Below are 23,323 nucleotides of genomic sequence, written 5' to 3' on the forward strand. Positions count from 1 at the left end.
AGGAACATAGAGATGAAAGTAGGTCATCTAGTCTCTGTCCTTGCAGTTGAGGAAATCTGCCTGTGTAACATCCTTAATAAGTAGCATCTGTCTATGCTAATAGTCTACCATACTTCAAGGTAACCTGTACCACTCTGAAATTGCTCATTTCTTCCCAATGTTCTATTAAAATCCTGTCTTGTCATTTGAACCTGCTGTCTTAGATGAAAATTATTTATGCAACATTGAATAAATCTTCCTCATCATTGGTATGACAGCCCTTCAAAAATTTGAGGATGACAAAGTATCTTTAAAAATTCTTCTGGTATTCTAAAATAAAAGACTTGGTTTTTGAATATGGGTTATGCATATACACAGGTAAGTAGTCCTAGTCCCATGGAGAATTTAAGGTTGGAAAACACTTAAAGAAATGAAAAGATTTTTAAAAAATGAAAAACATCATAAAAATGAAATGTTTAATCAGGTCTGCACTGCTTCGCCAGTTCTCCCAATTAATGCCGGGCCATTCTCTCTTGTTAAAGCCTAAATCAGACTAATTCCCTAGTTCAACACAGGGAGAATATTTTTAAAATATAGTGTAAGAAGAGAATATGTATTTTTATTTAAAAACAAACAAACAAATCATTAGCCAGTAGGAAGATGGCTTTGAATTTAAGATAATTGCTTTCCGGGAGGGAGGCAGGGAGAGACAGACAGAGAGACAGAGAGACTAATAGTCTTATCAAAAACATACTAATTTATTCATTTTTGCATTGTGTTCACTTGAGTGTCTCCAGAGATCTCAGGCACCAGTTAATGGCATCTGTGGTCTCCATTTATCTGAAATTAATGGTAATAGTAGCTATAATTTAATTATTTGCAATTATTATATTATCATGATTACTAATTATAAATCCAATATTCTTTATTCAAGTATTTGATTCCTTTTAGGGGTCTTTTTTTTTTGTCTAGGTCTATCATTACAGGTCTTTTCCCACCTACATCTGGAACAATATTGATTGATGGAATGGACAACCAAATACACATTGATTCCATCCAGCAGAGTTTAGGCATGTGCCCCCAAAACAACATCTTGTTCAATCAGTAAGTGCTAATAGAAATGTGTTTCAAAGTTCTCTAAGAAGCCTTGGTTTTGTCAGTAAAATGCTATAAGGTGCTACGATATAAGGGGCAGGTCAAAATCTGCAAGATAGCAGGCACAGGATAATGTTAATGTTAATTTTATTTATATAGCGCCCTTCTCCCGAAGGACTCGGGGTGGTGTACAGCCAATTTAAAAACATAAATATACAGACATCATCACTAAAAAGTAATTAAAATCAATTAAACAGTTTCGGCCAAAATTTAAAACCCCAAGTTAAAACTCCAATTTAAAACCACTTAAATAGACAGCCCCACCTGTCGGAACAGTAGGATCTTGAGGGCACAGCGAAAAACCTGGAGGTCAGAGATTGTATGTATTTCCGGGGGCAGTTCATTCCAAGGGGCAGGAGCTCCCACAGAGTAATGTGTAATGATACACGTTCTGCCCTTTTTATACATTTGTGTATAGAAATGAACTAGACATTAGTTCACTTCTTCTGCCAACCTAGCAGTTCGGAAGCACGTAAAAAATGCAAGTAGAAAAATAGGGACCACCTTTGGTGGGAAAGTAACAGCATTCTTTGCACCTTTGGTGTTTAGTCATGCCAGCCACATGGCCACGGAGACGTCTTCTGACAGCACTGGCTCTTCGGCTTTGAAACGGAGATGAGCACTGCCCCCTAGAGTCAGGAATGACTAGCACATATGTGCGAGGGACAATGGTGGGTTGCCCCCCGCTTTGCAGCGGTTCTAGAGAACCGGTAGTAAAACCGGCGGGAGGCTCCGCCCACTGACCCTGATGTCATAAAACCGCTTCTGCGCATCCGCAGAAGCTTCTGTGTTTATACAGAAGAGTGTGCGTGTGTGCGAGCAGCCCCGTTGTGAACCAGTAGTAAAGGTAAGTAGAACCTACCCCTGGCAAGGGAAACCTTTACCTTTACCTTACTTCACTTACAAAAGGTGAGACTTGGATTGTGATACCATGCCACTAGTTACAATCATTAATCATAAGTTACAAACAACAATGGATAAATCATAAGAAACCAATAGGAGAAGATAGTTCGAAAGATGAGAGGATGAGGAAAGATGAGAAACAAGACAGTATTGTGGGAATTATGTGTTTAGCAGACTGATGGCATGGGGGGAAAACTATTTTTGTGTCTGGTTGTTTTGGCATGCAATGCTCTATAGTGGCGTCGTTAGGGGAGATGTTGAAATAGATTATGTCCAGGTTGTAAGGTAGATTGTCTGTAGATATTTTGTCAGCCCTCTTTCTGGTTTGTGCAGTATACGTAGATCCTCAATGGAAGGCAGGCTGGTTGCAATTTTTTTTTCTGCAGTCCTAACTATTCATTGAAGTCTGTACCTGTCTTGTTTGGCTGCTGTGCCACACCAGACAGTTTCTATTTGTATTAAATAAATAAGTAAAATGTCACTTCAGTATTAGCATTCACTATCATCAGTGGTGGGTTTCTACCAGTTCACCCCGGTTTGGGCGAACCGATAGTGGCGGTGGCTCCGCCCACCCGCCCAGATGTCATCACAGATGCTCTGCACATGCGCAGAAGGTTTTGCACATGCGCAGAAGCACCGTGCATGAGCGCGCTCCCGATTCCGAACCGATAGCGAAGGTAAGTAGAACCCACTACTGACTATCGTCGTATTCTAGTCTCCAATCTAGACAGATCAAGACAGATGCTCTTCAGCCTATGAAAGGGCTCTCCATAGCTGCAAAAGAGCTTTCCTTTACTCTCAAATACTATTTCTGATGGATTATGTTTTCTCCTCTTTCATAATTAAATAAGCCCCACCTTCCCTCTCCCCCTCCCTCTCTCAGTCAAATAAGGCACTTGGAGACATTGCTCCCAATACTGCATACCTATTTCTTTTGCCCCTGAAAAAGCAGGGTTTGTACATTTTTGAAGAAATATGAAAAGCAACAAATGCAACATTCTCATTTATTCATTCATTTAGTTTCCTTTGGTCAACTAAAGCCACCATGTTTTTTTTTCTTGAGCCTTACTGTTTCAGAACACATCCAGTTCTATGCCCTGTTGAAAGGAAGAAGCAAAGCAGAGGCAAAACTGGAAACGGAAAAGATCCTGGAAGACATTGGCCTACCACATAAAAGGAACGAAGAGGCTCAAAACCTGTCAGGTGTGGAAGTCGGAGAACCATAATTTGTCCAAAAGTTTACGATAATCTGTTCCTGTTTTGTATTAAGACTGTATTTCTATCTTTATTTTTGCAAGACTTTTTTTTTTTATTATTATTGGTTCGATTTATATGCCGCCCTTCTCCGGAGACTCAGGGCGGCTTACAATGCGTTAAGCAATAGCCTTCATACTTTTGTATATACCTGCTTAGTAGGGCTTTCGGGGGCCCCCAAGCGGTGTTCTTTTTTATACAAAGTCAGCTTATTGCCCCCACAAACCATTTCTGAGGACTTTCTGAGTATTTTATAAGAAAAATGTTGAATACACATATTAAATGAGAAATAAATTTCAGAGCAATGCTTTGCTTGTCTGATGGTAAAACCGAAACAAGAATCATATGGTATCTTGAACTATAGCATATTTCCTCTGGTCTAAACCTTTATGCACATTAATCCATATTATCAAGTGCTAAAGTGACTATCTTTGAATTTTTACTAGACTTTGTAAAGTTGACTTAAATATTTGATGTGAATTCTCTTGTATGCTACCCAAAAGCAAACTGTCCTCTATTAAAGTAGCCCTTTCTTGGATATAACTTGGCTATAACTATGTTTTAAGATCCCCCCCATTTCCTTATTTAGGTGGCATGCAGCGGAAACTATCTATTGCCATTTCTTTTGTGGGTGAAGCAAAAGTAGTAGTTCTAGATGAGCCTACATCTGGAGTGGATCCATACTCCAGACGCTCTATTTGGGATCTCCTTCTGAAATACCGCTCAGGTAATTTTATTTCAAAAAAAGTAACTCTGGCTTTAAAACAACTTTATATGGCACTATATACTTGATAACAGTTTGGATATGTATGTGTACTTATGTTGAGTTATGTTTTATATTCTGCAGCAACACAAAAAGCTTTCCTTCCTCCCTCCCTCCCTCCTCTCCTCTTGTCTCTTCTCCTCTTCTTCCTTCCTTCCTTCCTTCTTTCCTTCCTTCCTTCCCTCCCTCCTCCTCTCCCTCCCTCCCTCCCTCCTTTCTTTCTTTCTCTTTCTTTCTTTCTTTCTTTCTTTCTTTCTTTCTTTCTTTCTTTCTTTCTTTCTTTCTTTCTTTCTTTCTTTCTTCCCATCTTTATTATTTTTACAAATAACTAAAATCGGCAAACATATCCAACGTATTTTCTCTTCCTATTTTCCCCACAACAACAACCTGAGGTGGGTTGGGCTGAGGGATACCAAACTAACTCTGTTATTGTCTATGCACCAATAATTATATTTTCCTTCTGAAAATAGGTTTCCCATTAAAATGAAAAAGTACCAATCATGAAGTTCACGGACTTTCTGGTGGTGTGTCAGTGCCCACCCACCCCCATCCATTTCCAAATGCATTGAGTACTCTCTGGGAGCCATTAGTTTGTTTATTGTGATTAAAAATGACAAGATGTCACACATTCTCCGCCAAAGGGGGAAGGTGGGAAATAACACCTGTCTCTAACATGCAACTTTACATATTTTGTCTTGCTTTATAGGTTGACAAGCCTTTGTAATCTAAAACCTAAGGCTGTTAAGACATAACTAATTATATGTGGGCAGTGTTTTGACAGGTGCACTCGACCCTTTCCTCATTATTAACTGGTTACTCAACCATGGGGGAAACTATTATTTGTATGAATAAAATTAAGGGATAATCATTTCATTTAATAAAAGTGATGCTGGATTATTATGTAAAGTAATAGACATATTGAGCTGAAAAATGCCACAAAAATACTAGTTTCATTAGTTTCATTATGTCAATTACAATAGCTTGTAACTATTATTTATTATTTTATTTATTTTATTTTATTTTTGCGATTTATATGCCGCCATTCTCCCGAAGGACTCAGGGCGGCTTACAACAACAATCAATAATATAAATCACAAAATCACAAAATAAGTTAAAAAACCCTTAAAAACCATATTTAAAATTATTACAGTTTGTGCAACCCCTAGCAGATCAAGTTATTTGACGGAAGAGCCACGTCTTTTATATTATAAAACTTTAATTATAAAACTATTATAAAACTTCAGGTTAATTTAATGAATTTTTTACCCCTGTGAATTTTTGAGTTTTGATAGCACCTGTCCATTTCCCCTGAACTGGACATTTATTGCTTAGCTAATTATACCATTTACGCTATGCATGTTTCCTCACATATTAAGGGTATATTTTGAATAAAGTTTTGTGAGGTAATATGTTTCAAGAATCAAGGTGAAAACAAGGTGAGAGATAATGCTTATACTGTATCACTGATTTCTTTATTTAAGTGAATTGTTAGTTCATAATTTAATTGTAGAACATTTTATATATATATATATATATATATAATGTTCTACAATTATGGAAATATATATAATTATATTATTAATGAAATCTAAAATATATATATATAAGATTATCTTTTTAAAATATATATATATAAAAGTTGTGGGCCTTTTTCTTCTCTTTTCTTTTTGTATTCAATAAAAAAATAAATTAGAATTTTTTAAAAATGTGAACAAATAAAGTTATGAACTAGCAACATCTGAAGTTCAGTCAACAATGAAGACTTTGCTTTGGTTATTCAAAGAAACAACTCCAACTTGAAAGACTTTATTAGAAATCAGTCATATGATTTTTGTGATATGATCTACAGTGGCTGATTAGGTCTTTGTATAATTACAATAAGTCTGCCTTTTTTGTTTATAAATGATAAGTATTTTAAATTTACATTGACATCTACAAGCCAGAATTCTTTCCAGATCCAGCTGGAATGTTCAAATTCTTCCAGTAAACTTTTTCTGCTGTGTTTTAGGACAAAACAATGTCATTTCTCTTGATATCTGCACTATCAAAATATTATAGGGCTTTTAAGCCAGGGAAAGCAATCCTAGGCAAAAATGATCGTAAAAACTGGGTGCAATCATGCGACCCAGTTATTACCACTGGGTCGCATGATTACCACTTACCACTGTAATTCCAGGCTCCATTACAGTCCTAAGTCAAGAAGCACCTATATTGCCGACAATATGTTCTCAACATTTCCCATGGTGCCTCCTGATTGCCTACATCAAATAATGTAGATATTTGAAAATTCAGGAGATGTGAACATTGTGCATCATTCTCTCTGCCCCATCCTCTGTGGCAGATTATCAATGTTTGAAATAGCATGAAGCGGTCAGGGATAAAAGATTCCCGTGTGTACATCTGTACAATCCTCTGCATCAATCCCAGGTACGCGTCTTGAATGCCCAGATGAATGTTTGACAGATCTGTTGCTTCCTCTCAGGCAGGACCATCATACTGTCTACCCATCACATGGATGAGGCAGATATCCTTGGGGATCGCATTGCCATTGTTTCCCGAGGAAAGCTGCACTGCTCAGGATCACCTGTTTTTTTAAAGAACTCCTTTGGATCAGGCTTTTATCTCACCTTGGTTCGCAAGATGAAAAGTGTTGAAAATGGTCAAAAAGATATAGTAAGTGGTTAGCATCGTTTTTGCACAAATAGCATTTGGCCCCAGAGTGAATTCAGATATTGTGAATGATTCCATAATTACATACATTCTATTCAGGGCTAAGAATCAAGTGGCACTACTAAATAACAGCTTGGCTGGCCTTTAAATATCAATTATGCTATATTCTATGCTATTTCCGTGGGGAAAATGAATGTGAAGCAAATGTATGAGCGAGCTATAGAACATTTATTAATTTGTATCCCACCTTTTATTATTTTTTATATTATTTATAAATAAGTCAAGGCATTGATGTGGGAATCTTGATTGATTGTGGCTGGGTAAGGAGTGGTAGTTGAAGAGTTATACTGAAGCTGTAGAGCTCAGGAAGGAATGCACTTAAGTTGAAAGAGAAAGGAAGAGAAACAAAATAGGTAGATAAATCACATAAAAGTAGGAGGAGAGGATGGGTAACAGAACCGATAGATTGAAAGGACAAAGTATTAATTGCTTGTATAACTGCAGCATCATTAAAAACTAAATGTGTTTTGATAACTGCAGTGTCTGGGTTTATCTTTGAATGTGGTTCAAAAACTTGAATCACTCCAAAATTTTGTGACAAATATACTAACTGGGACTGGCTAATCATATGATGCAAGTATGTTTCCAAGCCCAGTTTGAGGTTCAAGAGGTCCCGCCCACAGAAATGAGGTAGATGGCTACGTTGTGGGGTTCCACTCAAGCTCCCTCCAAGAAGGCATAACTAGTACCCATTTTACCATCATTCCCACGCCAAAGGTGTTCCTCCAGGCACTTCCATAGCTTCATATTCAATTTCATTTTGATTGCCTTATGATAAATACCTACTGTAGTTTTTGATATGGCGCAATAGTGCCCCCTAAAGCATCAGGGACGTTGAATTAACAGAATGCAGCTTTTGTTTTCCAAAAATGTTGCTTCCCTTTAATCCCACTAATAGAGTGGCATAACTAGTGGAATCTAGATTGGACCATTATCAATCAGGAGTCACTAGGAAGATGGTTTATAGACACTAGCAAATTCTGATTTACTAGATAGGCTCATGAGTTCAAAACAGAGTATTTTCTGAGCAAAATGGCAGTCTATTCCCCCAAAAGGATGGCTTTTAATTATCCTTCATATTCTTAAATTGAGGGGGGGAAAGGAAATGAGAGGGAGGAGAACCTCTTGTGAAAGCCTGGATCTGGATGTCTTGAAAACTCAGTATCTTATTCAAGGATACAATAAATATCTAGTTTAGTTAGATTAGCCTGATTGTATTGATTGTTTTGAATTCTCATTGTGTGGCTGTAGCCTTCCCTTGCTTTTCCTTGCATTCTCTTTCCCCTAATCAAAAATTTGACTTTATTGGTTTTAATCTAAAAATTTGACTTTATTGGTTTAATCAGGGAATTTGAAATTTAAAAAAAAAACTTCAACATATGGAAGACAGCATGGTTCTATATCTAGGTCTTATGTTTCCTGACTGGACAATGTTTATGTGTTCTGTATTTCTAGACTTTGGGCAAAAGGATATAAAATATTCTTTCTTCTGTTTTCTTAGAGTTGATCTCAAGGGAGGAGAAGCCACCAGTACTAGTCCTGCACTGTTTGCCTCTCAGCTACTAAACCCACCAGGGGTGTCCAACTTTGGCAATTTTAAGACTTGTGGACTTCAACTCTCAGAATTGTGCTGGGGAATTCTGGGAATTGAAGTCCACAAGTCTTAAAGTTGCCAAGGTTGGACATCCTCCCTGCATTAGACTATATATAATAAAAGGCTTAGTCCTAAATACTTATACAACATCTCAGCCACTAACACCTAATCTAAACTAAAAGCAGCTGAGAAGGAGCTATTCATCTCCTGATAGTGTGATAGGCAGAAGTAGAGCCTTGTCAGTGACCACACACAAATAATGAAACATTCCAAAGGGAACAGCTCCATTTTCTAGTAGGTCATAATTGAAAAAAGTGTCTGTTCACCAGGAATTTGTAGGATAACAGTTTACTCTAAGATCAGGGTGCTTTTTAAATCAGGCTGGGGAATTCTGGGAGTTGAAGTCCGCCAGGCTTAAAGTTGCCAAGGTTGGAGACCCCTGTTTTAAATTATCTAGTGTGTAAGTTTTTAACTCCTTTCTGAAAAATACTGGTTTAATTTGTGTCATTATTTTTTTTTAAGGATAGCTTATTCCTTTATGAAGGTTGTATATTCCATTTTGTAACTTTAAATACAATACTCCATTGCCAATATGTAGGAATTCTGTAGAAATCAACTACAGGTAGTCTTTGACTTACGGCCACATTTGGGACCAGAATTTCTGCTGCTAAGCAAGGCAGTTGTTAAGTGAGCCATGCCTGATTTTACAACTTTTTCGCCATGTCTGTTTAGCGAATCATTGCCGCTGTTAAGTGAACCATGCAGTCACTAAGTGAATGGCTTCTCCCATTGATTTGGTTTGAGGGAAGCCGAGTGGAATGCTGCAACTGTGGTAAATATATGTGGCCGCCAAACGCCTGAATCTTGATCACGCGATAAGGGGGATGCTGCAGCAGTTGTAAATGTGAGGATCGGTTGTAAGTCACTTTTTTTCAGTGCTGTTATAACTTCACAAGGTCACTAAATGAAAGGTTCTAAGTCAAGGACTCTCTGTACTCCTTATCACACTCAGATACATTTTCCCTAAGATTGAGGAAAAAGCTGTTCTTGACTTACCTGGAAATGTTCGCACTGTGTAAACTATATGTATTATGTAATATGAACATACAGAAAAGGATGAAGATGTTATTACTTATTTTCTTACAGGCCTCCTGTAGCCTAGGATCCAGGTGCTCATGCTCCTGCTCCAGCTGCTGTGCCTCTGTGGACAAAGGGGATACTGTTGTTGAAGAGGAACTAGAAGGTAAGAACAGGGTTTGCTTCACATGTTCATTGCACAATGTTATAAGATGGAACTGGCTTACTCACTTGCACAAACAATGGGCCTATCAGTGGTTATTAGGCATAATAGGTAAATAGAGTTTCGGAGGACAAGAGGTTTAGAAAAACCATTGGGGAGTGGCCGTGATAAAATTCTCCTTGGAGGCCTCTGGCATAAAAGGCTATTTGTGTTCAGCAGGACTCTCATGCTTCTAGTAAATACACATTATGTCATTTTGGGCTATATTTTGTAATCCCAGCATTATCACAATTCCAACTTTTGAGCAAATGACTCTTGATCAAGACCGTCTAGAGTGATTAGAATGTGTACAACTGAAATCAATATGTTTATACCTTGTTTCAGTTGTTAGTCAGTAAGAATGATGATGATTTCTCCTCTGCCTTTTTTCTTCAATTTGCCTTTTAATTTTTTTTCCCCAAAGAGCATTTGTGAATACAAAGTATGTGTAAAATTTCATTTAGATACATCGACAAGGAGTTGCGATTTCAGTGGGAAATCCCCAGCTCTTGCTGCTTTATGGCTTTAAGTTAATATGGCACTTGCAGAAATTATAAACGGTCTTTCTTGACGCTATTTGAGAGAGCCAGTTTGATCTAGTAGTTAAGACAACAGGCTAGAAAGCAGGAGATTGTGAGTTATAATCCTACCTTAGCCATGAAAGCAGGGGTGAAATGCTCCCGGTTCGGACTGGATCGCCCGATCTGGTAGCGATGGCAGCGGATGGTTCGGAGAACCCTGCACCCCCCCCCACTATGCCCATCTGAGCTGCGTGATCTTCAGAGGCTTTTTTTTTTACTTTTAAAAGCATTTTTTCTACAACCTCTTTGGCGGAAAAAATGCTTTTAAAAGTAAAAAAAAGCCTCTGATGATCACGTGGCTCAGCTGGGATCGTCAGAGGCTTTTAAAAGCATTTTTTTCTGCAACCTCTTCAGCTGAAGATGTAGGGAAAAAAATGCTTTTAAAAGCCTCTGACGATCCCAGCTGAGTTGCCTGATCGTCAGAGGCTTTTAAAAGTAAAAAAAAAAAAAAAAGTTGGCCACGCCCACCCAGTCACATTACCTCCAGCACCACCAAGCCACGTCCATAGAACCGGTAGTAACAAATTTTACATTTCACCACTGCATGAAAGCCAGCTGGGTGACTTTCAATCACTGTCTTTCAGCTCACTTCACAGAGTTGTGGGGAAAAGAAGAGGAAAATGTGTCGGATATATTCGCTACTTTCAGTTATTTATAAATAAAATAAAGGCAGGAGATTAAATAAATAAGCAAACAAACAAAATACTTGATAGTGCGATCTTTGAAATATATTCGACTGAGCCACAAGAGTCATAGTGAATAGAATGAAAGTGGCTATTCTCTCTCAACTCTTTATAGAAGAGAATATATATGTAGCTCAAAGTTGAACTGTGGAGACCTTGAGTTTGGTTGTTTGCTTTCAGACATTTCATTACCCAACTAGATAACATCATCCATGTGAGTGAATATGGGGTCTGCTCCCTCTTTATACACTATACAGAAACTTAGCCTACCCGTTTTGAGGGTGGGGAGTTGCAATCAAGCAGAAAACAATATCCTAAACAAGGAACTACTAAGGAGAAAACTACACCTGCACACCTTGTCCTAGTAGGACAAGCTACTGTAAATAAACAGGTAGTAGACCCCCCCACACACACACACTAACAAAGTTACTTTGATAAGTATTATTTGCCTGCAAGCAAACAATCCAGAGAGCACCAGGTTCTCTCACCTTCTTTTATAGATCTAATAATAAATAACACTTTGATAAATAATTCACTTTATTGATTTCCTCAACTAGGTAATTTGAATGAACTAAATGAAATTGTCCACCATCATGTTCCAGAAGCACAGTTAATTGAAAATATTGGTCAGGAACTTGTCTATCTTCTGCCAAATAAGAATTTTAAAGAACGAGCCTATTCCAGCCTTTTCAGAGAATTAGAGGAAACTCTGGCTGACATAGGACTCAGCAGTTTTGGGATCTCAGATACACCACTTGAAGAGGTTGGTAATCTTCAGATATTCAAGCAGTTTAGTTTTGTCCAGCCCTTGCTTTTCTATTTTGGATGGATGTTCCAAACTAAATTGTATAATCATCTGCTGATATTAAGCCAGTGTTTTAGTTTTTGGAGAGGTAGAAATAATTTCTATAGGGCAGTGATGTTTTTCCCTGCATTGTAGTAACAAATATTGCTAGAGTAATAATAACTATTAAATTAGAACTGTCTGATGGGAAGATAGGAGTTGTAATTTACCCCATCTGAAGACACCAGAATAAAGATGGAAGGTTAAGGGGATAAAGATGGGATAGTTAGTCTAATCCTATACTAACTTTATACTATAGTTACTATATTTCTTCCTATTACCCTGATTTTATAGATTATTTTGTGCCCTTTTAGAGTTTTTTAAACATTCATTAAAAATAAAATGAGAAGAGCAAGATTTTTCACTTGTGTTGTATTGGGGTGGAGGGAGAGGATATGCCTAAAGATGCCAGTGCTTCGTTTGCTTCCATACAGCATCTTCTCATACATCTGTCTTTCAGGTTTTCTTGAAGGTTACAGCTGAGGCTGACCTTGAAATACCCAATACAGGTATACATTCCATAATCGAGTCTCTGAAAACCAAAGTTTGTATGAAAAGTCTCCCGTATTTTAATACTACAAATTTAGCGGTGAATTCCAGTATACCTCTTACCACCTATAACATTCAGTACAGTAGTGTTCACTTAAATCATGTGCTTCCTCATGCTATCTATTGCCTCTTCCATAAGTCAGGAAACAGTCTCATGTCAAGAAAAGAGGATATGTTTCGGAAAATACCCAGTCAATCCATAATGCAGAAATGATTAAAAGTGCTATGAAGACATTCAGTCTGATCATGCTGAAGCCTCATGGTTACTTTTGCTATCATCCTCACTCTCTCCTCCCCACCCCATTCTCATCTATCTATCTATCTATCTATCTATCTATCTATCTATCTATCTATCTATCTATCTATCTATCTATGCATTCATTTCTGCATTGTGGATTGACTGGGTAATATATATATGTGTGTGTCTGTGTGTGTGTGTGTATATATGTGTGTGTATATATAGTCAATATATATACTGATATATACCAGTCAATCCACAATGGAGAAATGAATGCACAGATAGATAGTTAGAGAGAGGGGGGGAGGGAGGGAGAGAGGAAGAGGGAGAGGGAGAGGGAGAGAGACCTTGATTTATACAAATTGTGATCAGGCATTCATTTCTGCATAGTGGATTGACTGGGTATTTTATATGTATATAGTCCTTGACTTATAACAATTGGGATCAGAATTTTTGTTGCTAAGCAAGGCAAGGCATTTGTTAAGTGAGTTGCACCCAAATTTACGACCTTTTGTGCCACAATTGTTACATGAATCATTGAGTTGTTAAGGTGTACCACATGGTCATTAAACAAAACTAGCTTTCTCCATTGACTATGCTTTTTTGGAATCCAACGGAGAAGGTCGCAAACATGATCACATGATCCTGGAACGTTGCAACTCACATAAATACATGCTGGTTTGCCAACTGACTTGTGGGACTAAAATATTTTTCATTGTGCCCTGAACAAAACTGGCATGGGAATTCTTATTTGTAAAATCCAGGAGCCGCACAGGAGAATGCTTCTGCTGGACCCAAAGAGGGAGCCCCCCAAAGAGCTTCAACAAACAGCTGTGCTTCTCTAGATGGAGATAAGAGCGATGGCAAAGGATCTTGGCAAAATAAAGGTGGCCATCTTATATTTCAGCAGATTAAAGCTCTTCTCATCAAACGTTTCCATCATACCACCCGTAGTATTAAAGATTTCTTTGCTCAGGTACATGCTTACTATCCCCCCCCCCAATGATATATATCAAAGTTAATGAAGATGTTTATTATAGTTCTATTGTAGTGTGAAAGTCCAGAGTCTACATTGTAGAATCAACTATCCCTGTTCAGTATGTTAAGTATTCAGTGATTAAGATGTTGGGCTGGGATCAAAAAGATCCCGATTCAAGTCCCACTCAAACATGGAGCTCATAAGGGGCTTTTGGACCCTTTGTACTCTCTCTGGATTTAACCTACTTTGCAGGTTTATTGTTGTGAAAATAAAGGGAAAGGAAATCAAATAGTCTGCCTTGAACTCCTAGAAGAAGAGCTGGACGTAAATATAACAAATGAATAAAAATGTACTAGAGTGAGAATTATACCACACATACATAGCTTAGAACACTCTTTTGGCTAGGTATTTATATCCTGGAGAGTTTGGCAATAGTTTGCACGTATTCTCCATACAGTGGTTTCAGCTCCAGGAACATCTGTCCAAAAGCCACTGGACAGCAATACTAAACTAGGTTAACAAATGCAGTTTCCTAGGCCTTTTTAGTCTTATTTTATATAACTGAGAAGCCATTAGTAAGAATTTCTCGTTTAGGATTTTTTAAAAAACCAGAAATGTAGAAATTGAAATTTACTGTGTAACCATGTTTTAATGTGAATTACAACCAGGATTAGATAGATTTCCAACACGAGTATCCACTCTAGATCTTCTTGTAACTTATATTGGAATGGGACATAGACATTAGGGGTTAGAATGCAGTATTGCATGCTAACTCTGCCCACAGGCAGGAATTCGATTCTCACCGGCTCAAGATTGACTCAGCCTTCCATCCTTCCGAGGTCAGTAAAATGAGGACCCGGATTGTTTGGGGGCAACATGCTGACTCTGTAAACTGCTTAGAGAGTGCTATAAAGCATTGTGGGGCAGTATTTACTGTAAGTCCAAGTGCTATTATTATTGCTATTAATAAGATACTGTGGGAAAGCAGTTATCTCACATATTCCATATTGTTCTACCGGCAGATTGTTCTACCTGCTAGCTTTGTGTTGCTGGCTCTGATACTTACAGTCATCATCCCTCCGTTTGGTGAATATCCCAGTCTAACCCTCCACCCTTGGATCTATGGACATCAATTTACTTTCTTCAGGTCAGAGGATTCCTTAGTATATCTATTTTTGAAGTAACCTTGTCTCTGATGTTTCCTACATTCTGGTTAGCACTGATGGTGGTTAATCCAGTATTTGCTGTAAGATATTATTGTTTACCGTTTCCCCCTGAAAATAAGACCCTGTCTTATATTTTTTTGAACCTCAAAATAAGCGCTTAGCCTTATTTTCAGGGAGGTCTTATTATTTTGGGGCAAATGGAGCAAGACGGAGCTCCTCTTGCTGTCTTACCTGATTTCCAGTTCTGTCTCCCTAACCCTAACCAGAGGAAATGGTGGGGACCAGCTGCACATGGGTTTAAATATTTTCAGGGAGGGCTTATTTTCGGGGGATGGCTTATATTTGGGAAAGGGTTTATTTTCAGGGGAGGGCTTATTTTCGGGGGAGGGCTTATTTTGGGGAAAACACAGTAGATTTCTGTTTTAAACAAGTCTATATCTATTGCTGACTTTGTTTTGTTCTTGAACGTATTTCTCTACGTAGCTAAACTATGAGATACTGAAATTATGTATATAAGAAATGCCTAAATGAATGGAATGTTTGTCATGTATGACCAGACCATATAATCATAAACATATTACACTTTTATTGATTATTATTCTTCCTTCTTTTTTAAAAAAAATTTTTATTTTAACTGCTGGGAGCCAGTTCTAATTATTGCGACACATTAACATAACAGCTTAACCTAATACAACATAACACAATTCTGTAAATGGAGTAGATATATATTATTCGAATTGAGCTTGATTCCTCATGATTTCATGGGCAAATTCATGTAATTTTCTGAGCAGCTCTTTTTTGCTGTTGCCTTTTCCTACATTATTTTTGACTTTAACAATAGTCTTACATATAACTGTGGGGTTTTCTGATGTACCCCCCCCATCCGTGTTCTAACCTGATCTGACCCTGATTAACTTTTAAGATCAGATAAGATTAGCTAGACTTCACCATTCAGTTGGAGATCAGATATACCATATTTTTCGGTCTATAAGACACACTTCCACCCCAAAAAAGTGGGTGGAAATGTCTGTGCATTTTATAGAGTGAATGTTGCTGAAGCCCCACCCATCTCCTGCCCCCCACCCTTCGACCTCTGCCTCCCAGCAATTTGCCTCCTTGCAGCAAACAGCAAACAGCCTGTTCAGCTTCAGAACAGCCTGATTTAGCATGAGCAGCTGATTGGTGGTTGGATCGGCCTTCCGGAATACCACCGATCAGCTGTTCCAGGTTGTGGGGATCGCTGCCACCCATTGCCACCCATCGCCACCACCACCCATCGCTGCCTCCACACATCCCATTTTTGGCCTCTGTGCGCCCTGTTTTCGGCCCATTCCAGGTGGCCGGGATCACCACTATCGCCTCCTATCGCTGGCAGCAGCAGCAATTGGTAGCAGTGGCAGCAATTCCCACTGCCTGAAATGGGACAAAAATGGGATGCACGGAGGCTAAAAATGGGCATGCAGAGGCTGAAAATGTGGTGTGTGGAGGCCAAAAATGGGGTGCACAGAGGTGACGATAGGTGGCAGGAATGGGCGGCGGTGATCCCTGCAGCCTAGAACAACTGATCCAACTGCTAATCAGCTGCTTGTTCTAAATCAGGCTGTGCTGAAGCTGACCAAACTGATCAAACAGCTGCAAGGAGGCAAACTGCTGGGAGGCAGAGGCAGATTTTTTTTTCTTGTTTTCCTCCCCAAAAGCTAGATGCATCTTATGGTCCGGAATGTCTTATAGTGCGAAAAATACGGTATATGCAACATCTCCCTATTTGCATCATTGCTAAATATCGCTTATGAGATCATCATCTCAGTTTTCAAAGACGAATATAGTGAGTTTCAGGGGGTGCTCCCACTCCATCCTCAGACTTTCACTTCTCAGGATTTTTTTTAAAATCTCGTAATATATAGAGAAAGGAGTGGTCTCTTTTTTTAGGTACAAAGAAACATGAAGCAATTGGAGTTTTGATGGATTACAATCTATTACTGACCTATGAATTATATGAATATTGAGTAGTTTTCCAGAAAGAACGCTGACTCATAACTAGATAAAACAATTTCACTTTGTTGAGATATGATATTGCGTTGACCTAAGTCTAGTACCAGGAACATGGAGAACGGACTTGATTACATTGTTGATGAATACAAACTCGGGGACAGAAAATTCCGGAAAAAGTCTTCCATGTTGTTACTAAGAGTCCATGCTGACTTGACAGCACATACCAAAACAATAGCAGTTGACTGAATCGAGGGAAAATGTTGGATAAGCAGGCTGTATGAATTGCAAATGTTCAGCCACAAGTGTTCTAGTATCTTACCTTTTATATAAAACTATTTTCCATTTGTTAATCAGGACTATGCATGAATGTCTTTGCTTATCATATCTTTGAGAAATTAAACCTTTGTAGTAAACAATAATGCATTTTTTAAAAAAAAATATATAATCCTTATGAAACATACAGGCTTCATCTAAAATTGGGTAGTTAATTAGTAATATCTCCAGTGATTCTGTTAATTTTCATTTGCAGTTGTACTTTCCTATAGTTAATCTCTTTTTATAATCTAAATCTCACCCAATCTCATTAGCAACGAACAGCCTGGCAATGAACATATGGTTCCTCTTCGTGATGCCTTTTTAAAGAAACCAGGATTTGGAAATCGTTGCTTGAAGAGAGAACCCCTTTAGTAAGTTCATTTTCTCTCTCTCTCTCTCTCTCTCTCTCTCTCTCTCTCTCTCTCTCTCTCTCTCCCTCCCTCCCTCCCTCCCTCCCTCCCTCCCTCCCTCCCCCCCCTCTCTCTCCAATTATAAAGATCATATACTATTACTGAAGTTTTAACAAGATAAAGTCCCTTCATCCCACAACATTAAGCAAGAGCCTATGGAACAATAGACAATTTTAAATTAGACCCAATGGAATGAAAGAGATTTAAGTTAATCACAACCAGATTAAGTCTCGCTGATCTCTATCACTGACTAAATGTGGAACTTATCTTATACGTTATGTTCTTATCCCCTCCGATGATTACTGATTGCCTTAACTATAGCGTTACAGCCACTCTGGCTTTCTTTTCCAATCTGTGATGCAAGACTCCTAATAGAAGAACTGCATTGAGAAAGAAATAGGGTGGTGAGAATAAATCACTTGGTTATAAATATTTTATAAATGTGTAACAAAATAAGGATTGTACAACTATTATTTTAATCGATCTGTCTGTTGGGCTTGTTTAAAATCAAGAAATGACATTAAGAAAATCTGGCTAGGTTCACACGAGTTACTTCTACTGCCTATCTATTAGAAATAAAATTATCCAATTTACGTGGGTTTATAATTAAATACATACAAAATTGGATCTAAATAAGCTGATGTCCCTGCTGGTTGTAACTTCTACAACCTGAGTGCCAACATATCTGGAAGGCAACATCTTGGGGATAGTTTGTCTAAGTGTTTGTTTCTACTTCTCTTTCCATCTGTTCATTTTGTCCTTGCATTGTCTGCTAAGAGATGGAGTTTTGTGTTGCATCTGGCGTAAGGAATTTCAGCCCACACAGATTAAAAATAGTGCAAGATATCTTACTTTTTGATGTCCTCCTGGAACAAATAGTGCCACCATCAGAGTCAGCAGTTCGTTTTAATTATTTTGTTTTGGCAATCAGCCATAATACATAGGAATAAACAGGAAGGTGATAACCCCAGAAAGATTTGCCTTCTGAACATTGAGTAAAAGTAGTGGTTTAAAGAAAATGCAACATTGACAGTGGCATCAAAGAATAAAACAAAATATGAAGTGAAGAAGACTTGGGTGTTAACATAATGGAAACCTAAAATGTGAATACCAACCAACGTAGCTTCAGAGTTGCCACAATATATTTACAGATTGTAAACCTGTACAACTTCTAGGCTTAGAGTTTGTGCTTAAGCGCAAAACAAACTATTTCATGGGATAGCAGGATGTGTAAAACCAGGTCTTATCATTTGTGTATTTTTTTTTAAATGGGCCTTGCCTAGATACACTAGACTAGAACAAACAAATTTAATAGTAGTTCTATGGAATCCATATATATTGCTGTTTAATAAAGGAGTTAAATAAATCTAAAGGTTCAAGGAAATAGTTCCCTAAGTTACTCTCTTTAAGTACGGAAAGTCGCCTTATAAATTGGAGTTGCCCATCCTAAGTCCCCAGGGTTAGGTAGAGGTTTTCAGACACAGTATGGTCATCAGTAGAAATGTATGGATTGCTTCTGCATTGAGCAGAAAGCAGGGAGTAGTTGACCTATGAGGTTCCTTCAAACTCTATGATTGTATGCAGTCTCTGAAAAACCTGAACACACTCCTTAGAGACCTCCAAAAGTTCATAATTTTTAATGCAACAGAAAGGGAAGGTAATGATATTAACTGTATTGAAATATAAATTTAAGTAAAATGTAATTGAATTTTAATTATTAGGCATGAAATTAGATTAAATTATTTTTATATGGCTTCTGTATGGAAAAAAAAATCCACAGGCTTGTGATGAAGAAAACTGAGTGTCATTCGTTTCTATTTAAAGGATACTTAGGAGGCATTCCCTTGAATTTTTGGTCCTGTTACGAGAGGTATAAATACAATAATTTTGTAAGATCATAGGTGATCACTTTGATATTTACACTGGGTTTTGAATTCCCTGCATAGTAACTACTCTTGCATTGCTACATCAATGGCCTGGAGGACACCAACTGTCCCTTATCATGTGTCTGCCCTTTTTCGGACTAAAACATGGAGTCCTGACAACCCCTCACCTGCGTGTGAATGCAACAGTAGGAAGAAACTCACTATGCTACCAGAGTGTCCATTAGGAGCGGGAGGTCTTCCTCCACCACAGGTACTGTTTGATGTTGTCCTTAAAATGAGCATTGTGCCATTGTGACATAAATTCAGGTTCTTTTCCATATCTATGCAACATCCTAATATATGGATATTAGGAACTCAGCAGTATTCATTTTTACATTATCTCTTCTTGATCCTCTCATCCTTTATGGTGCCTCTGATTGAGCTGAGATAGAGTTTCTGGCCCAGCGCTGGGTGAGTTTCCCTGATAATGGTAATGGATGAATGATTAATGGCAGACTTGAACCTGGGTTACCCTACTTCTGATCCAGCACCTTAATTACTACAAGTTTTGCTTTCCTTTGTTTTTGTCTTTTACCATTAATTAATAAAGTAAAGTAACAAAATGCTCTGGGCTGATTATAGTTTATTGAAATAGTTTTACAAATATTTAAACTTTTTTTTGGGGGGGGGTCTTTTTTAAGAAAAAACAGAACATTAAGCTAGGGGCTACTTAGCTGCAAAAATTGGATGATTTCTAGATGACAGCACAGAAGTAGAGAAGACCTGATAATATTAATTATACTATTCTGATTGCATCTAAAGTAGTATTGTACCTTCATATAGAATTTATAATACTCTCCAAGGCTGGAGTTCAGAAGTGACAAAGAACATTTTAGGAATGTAAGTATCATGGGACTTTCCTAACGCCTCAAAAGCCCTGTTACTCATTCCATCCAAAATGAGTCCAGGTTGGAAAAGACTGTGAAGAGATGATAAACTGTAATAAAAGGGCATTAGTAATGGGAATTTTGATCATAAGTTCTTTTTAAGGGTACACAAAGATTTTGTTTAGCCTTGTCAGTGCAAAATAAAAATTCATAATCACATAAATTGTTCTTTCTAGAAAACAGGAATGTATTAGGAAACTATTTCCAGACTGCTTTGCCAAAGATTACTGGATAGGTTATAAAATTGCTATTACTTCAAAGAAAGTATTTTCTATGGGAACGCAACACTGCCTCTCAGTGGCTAAATTCAATTCTTCATGAATTTTACTTGCTAGCTACAAAAGAATTGTATATTTGCTCAATTATCACAATCTAAAAAGAAATGTGTTCATTTAAAATTGCAGGAAATGTGAAGAGTCTTTTGGCACTTAAAAGATTAATTATTGAGTAAGATTTTGTAACTCACAGTCTGTTGCATTAAACTGATTAGACTTTAAAGTGCCACAAGACCAGTGGTGGGTTTTAAATTTTTTTACTACCGATTCTGTGGGTGTGGCTTGGTGGGTGTGGCATGGTTTGATGGGCATGGCTTGGTGGGCGTGGCTTGATGGGCATGGCAGGGGAAGGATACTGTAAAATCTCCATTCCCACACCATTCCAGGGGAAGGATACTGTAAAATCCCCATTTCCTCCTGATCAACTGGGACTTGGGAGGCAAAGAATAGATGGGAGTGGGGCCAGTCAGAATTTTTACTACTGGTTCTCCGAACTACTCAAAATTTCCGCTACCGGTTCTCCAGAACTGGTCAGAACCTGCTGAAACCCACCTCTGCACAAGACTGTTGTATTTATTCTCTAAAATTACAAACGTGTATATATGTTTAAATCTTTATAACTGTCTTATAGTAAAAGTCAGGCTTTAAAAGTCACTTGCCAACATTTTTAGCTCCCTGCTTACAAATCTTTTGAAGCATTCAGCAAATCCAATGTGGCTTTTAGTTATTTTATGTGGCTTGAGATCAAAATATACAAATAAAATCCCAAAGGAAGACAAGGCAGTTTTCAGTTTCTAGTGAAATAACACTTATTTTAATCTAAAACTTTCCTATGAGGTCTTTTCTTGCCTCTGAATCTCTGAAATAATAAATTATAACCAGAAAGAATTTAATGAGTATTTTCTTCATCTTATAGAGGGTTCAGCATAGTACAGAAATTCTTCAGGATCTCACTTACCGAAATATTTCTGATTTCTTGGTGAAAACATACCCCACCCTAATAAGAAGCAGGTTGGTTGGGACTTTTCTATTTATACATTTTCAGGTTCAGAAGCTGTATTGGCACATAACACTAAACTGTAATGGCAGGTTCCCATATAAAACTAGTAAAAAAAAAAAAAGAAATTATACGATCGCTTTGTGTGATGAATGATTCTAGCTAGGAACTTGTGGCAGTTTGTATGAATAGATTGTTGATACGGTCCTAAGACTTCTGAATAACAAGTCAGCTGTTCAGTTTTCTGTGGGTTTTTTTTCCAGTTGCATCTAACCATAATACAAATATGCCATGGCAGCATATTTTTTTCTGCCCTGTCTCCACGATGTTGAAAAGAGGAGGTTGTATGCTATAAAGAAATAAATACAGTAATGTCAAAACTAACCCAGTACCTGGGTTTTTTTTAATTAAAGGGATTATTGTTATGATGCTCACCAGTTTTTGTGATGCTTCTTCTCACCAATTCCCAACCAACTGGCCTATTCTAATTATTGCTGGGCTTTCACCAGTGCACTTTCAACAACCTTCCCTCTGCACTCTTACTCTGGAAATACAATACTATCCTCTGGCCTTGAGGCATGAAGGAAGTTGAAACTATCTCACATTATAGAGCGGTTTTTATTTGAGTTTATGCTACAATTCCAGAGCAATCAGGTACTTATTATGTAGCTTTCCTACTAGCTAACAAAAACATCTGAACCATCTGTAGCGGTACTGCATTTTGCTAGTCAGCTTCAAAAGTGCAATCAAAAACACTTCTAAATGATAAAGTTCCACCCATGTACCGGGTAATCCTTGCTAGTTTTTTGTTTTGTTTTTTAATTTCTCTGTATACACATTTATTTGTCTGTTATGCTGGCTTCTAGCCATAATAAACTTTTGCCTTTTGTATATCTGTAAAAAAAAAAAAAATCTTCATGAGGTTAGATTATGCACAGTTGTACAGAAAAAGTACTGAGCAAAATACACAGCAAAGAATTATTTTCTATAACTTGTACTTTCATAGCTTCTGTGCAGGTCAGATGAACAAATAGTGGTCAGGAACAGGGATTAAGTGTACAGACTGCATAGACTCATCCTTTTCACCAATCCTCTGAAGAGGCTTATAAATTCCTAAAGTGACATCTCAGTCAGCAGAATAGCCACAAAATCCCCAAGTTGATCCTCATGGCAAAGATATAATTTTGTATCTGAAAGAAGTTTAATTAATGCAATATATTAAAGATCATTACATTTTTAATATTTTTTTATTTTTCTTGGCAGCTTAAAGAGTAAATATTGGGTCAATGAGCAAAGGTAGGACCACTATGTGCTGTTTATCTTCTGTTGGTTTTTTTTTTTTTTAGTCTAAAGAGTTTGATTTCAAATAAATGACAAATAATAAGATAGGCCGAATCAGTATTATTATGTCTTAAATACAAAATAGAGGGTTATGCTTGGTTTGGAAACAGTACAAATAGTCCCCACTTTCTTCAGTGACCATTCAAAAATATAACGGTGCTGAAAAAATAATTTTCTAGCCCATTTATGACCGTATATGACCTTTGCAGCATCCTTTAGTCACGTGATCACCATTACAGTGTTGTTCTATGTCTGTCTGCCCCGTCTTGCAGAGCAGAGAAGAGATTGCAGAGAAAGGGTTTTCAAGAGAATAAACTGCTCTTCTACACATTGAAAGCAATGTAATATTACCAGCAGCTCAGCCCTGGGAGCCACAGACATGCTCCACAAGCAGCTTATAGGCATTTGAGCATTCCAAAGGGCAGGCAAGTAGTTAGGAGGCAAACAAACAAGCCAAAGCTGTGATATTGACTAATCTTGTCTC

At 37.7% G+C, this 23,323-nt stretch overlaps 1 protein-coding gene across 1 annotated transcript in view; it reads left to right on the forward strand.

Annotated features, from left to right (window-relative positions):
* Nucleotides 1-23,323, forward strand: part of ABCA4 (ATP binding cassette subfamily A member 4) — a 120,639-nt gene that overhangs the window by 77,763 nt on the left and 19,553 nt on the right. Inside the window, exons 21-33 of the mRNA XM_087890693.1 lie at nt 952-1,083; nt 3,101-3,240; nt 3,881-4,018; nt 6,537-6,727; nt 9,525-9,621; nt 11,479-11,684; nt 12,226-12,274; nt 13,317-13,528; nt 14,554-14,678; nt 17,277-17,375; nt 19,361-19,550; nt 21,418-21,512; nt 22,762-22,794. Coding sequence (XP_087746819.1) covers nt 952-1,083; nt 3,101-3,240; nt 3,881-4,018; nt 6,537-6,727; nt 9,525-9,621; nt 11,479-11,684; nt 12,226-12,274; nt 13,317-13,528; nt 14,554-14,678; nt 17,277-17,375; nt 19,361-19,550; nt 21,418-21,512; nt 22,762-22,794 — 1,707 coding nt within the window. The remainder of the gene's footprint in view (nt 1-951; nt 1,084-3,100; nt 3,241-3,880; nt 4,019-6,536; nt 6,728-9,524; nt 9,622-11,478; nt 11,685-12,225; nt 12,275-13,316; nt 13,529-14,553; nt 14,679-17,276; nt 17,376-19,360; nt 19,551-21,417; nt 21,513-22,761; nt 22,795-23,323) is intronic.

This window comes from Pantherophis guttatus, chromosome 3 (genome assembly GCF_059756535.1).
Source record: "Pantherophis guttatus breed Tessera chromosome 3, ASM5975653v1, whole genome shotgun sequence".
Lineage (NCBI taxonomy): Eukaryota > Metazoa > Chordata > Lepidosauria > Squamata > Colubridae > Pantherophis > Pantherophis guttatus.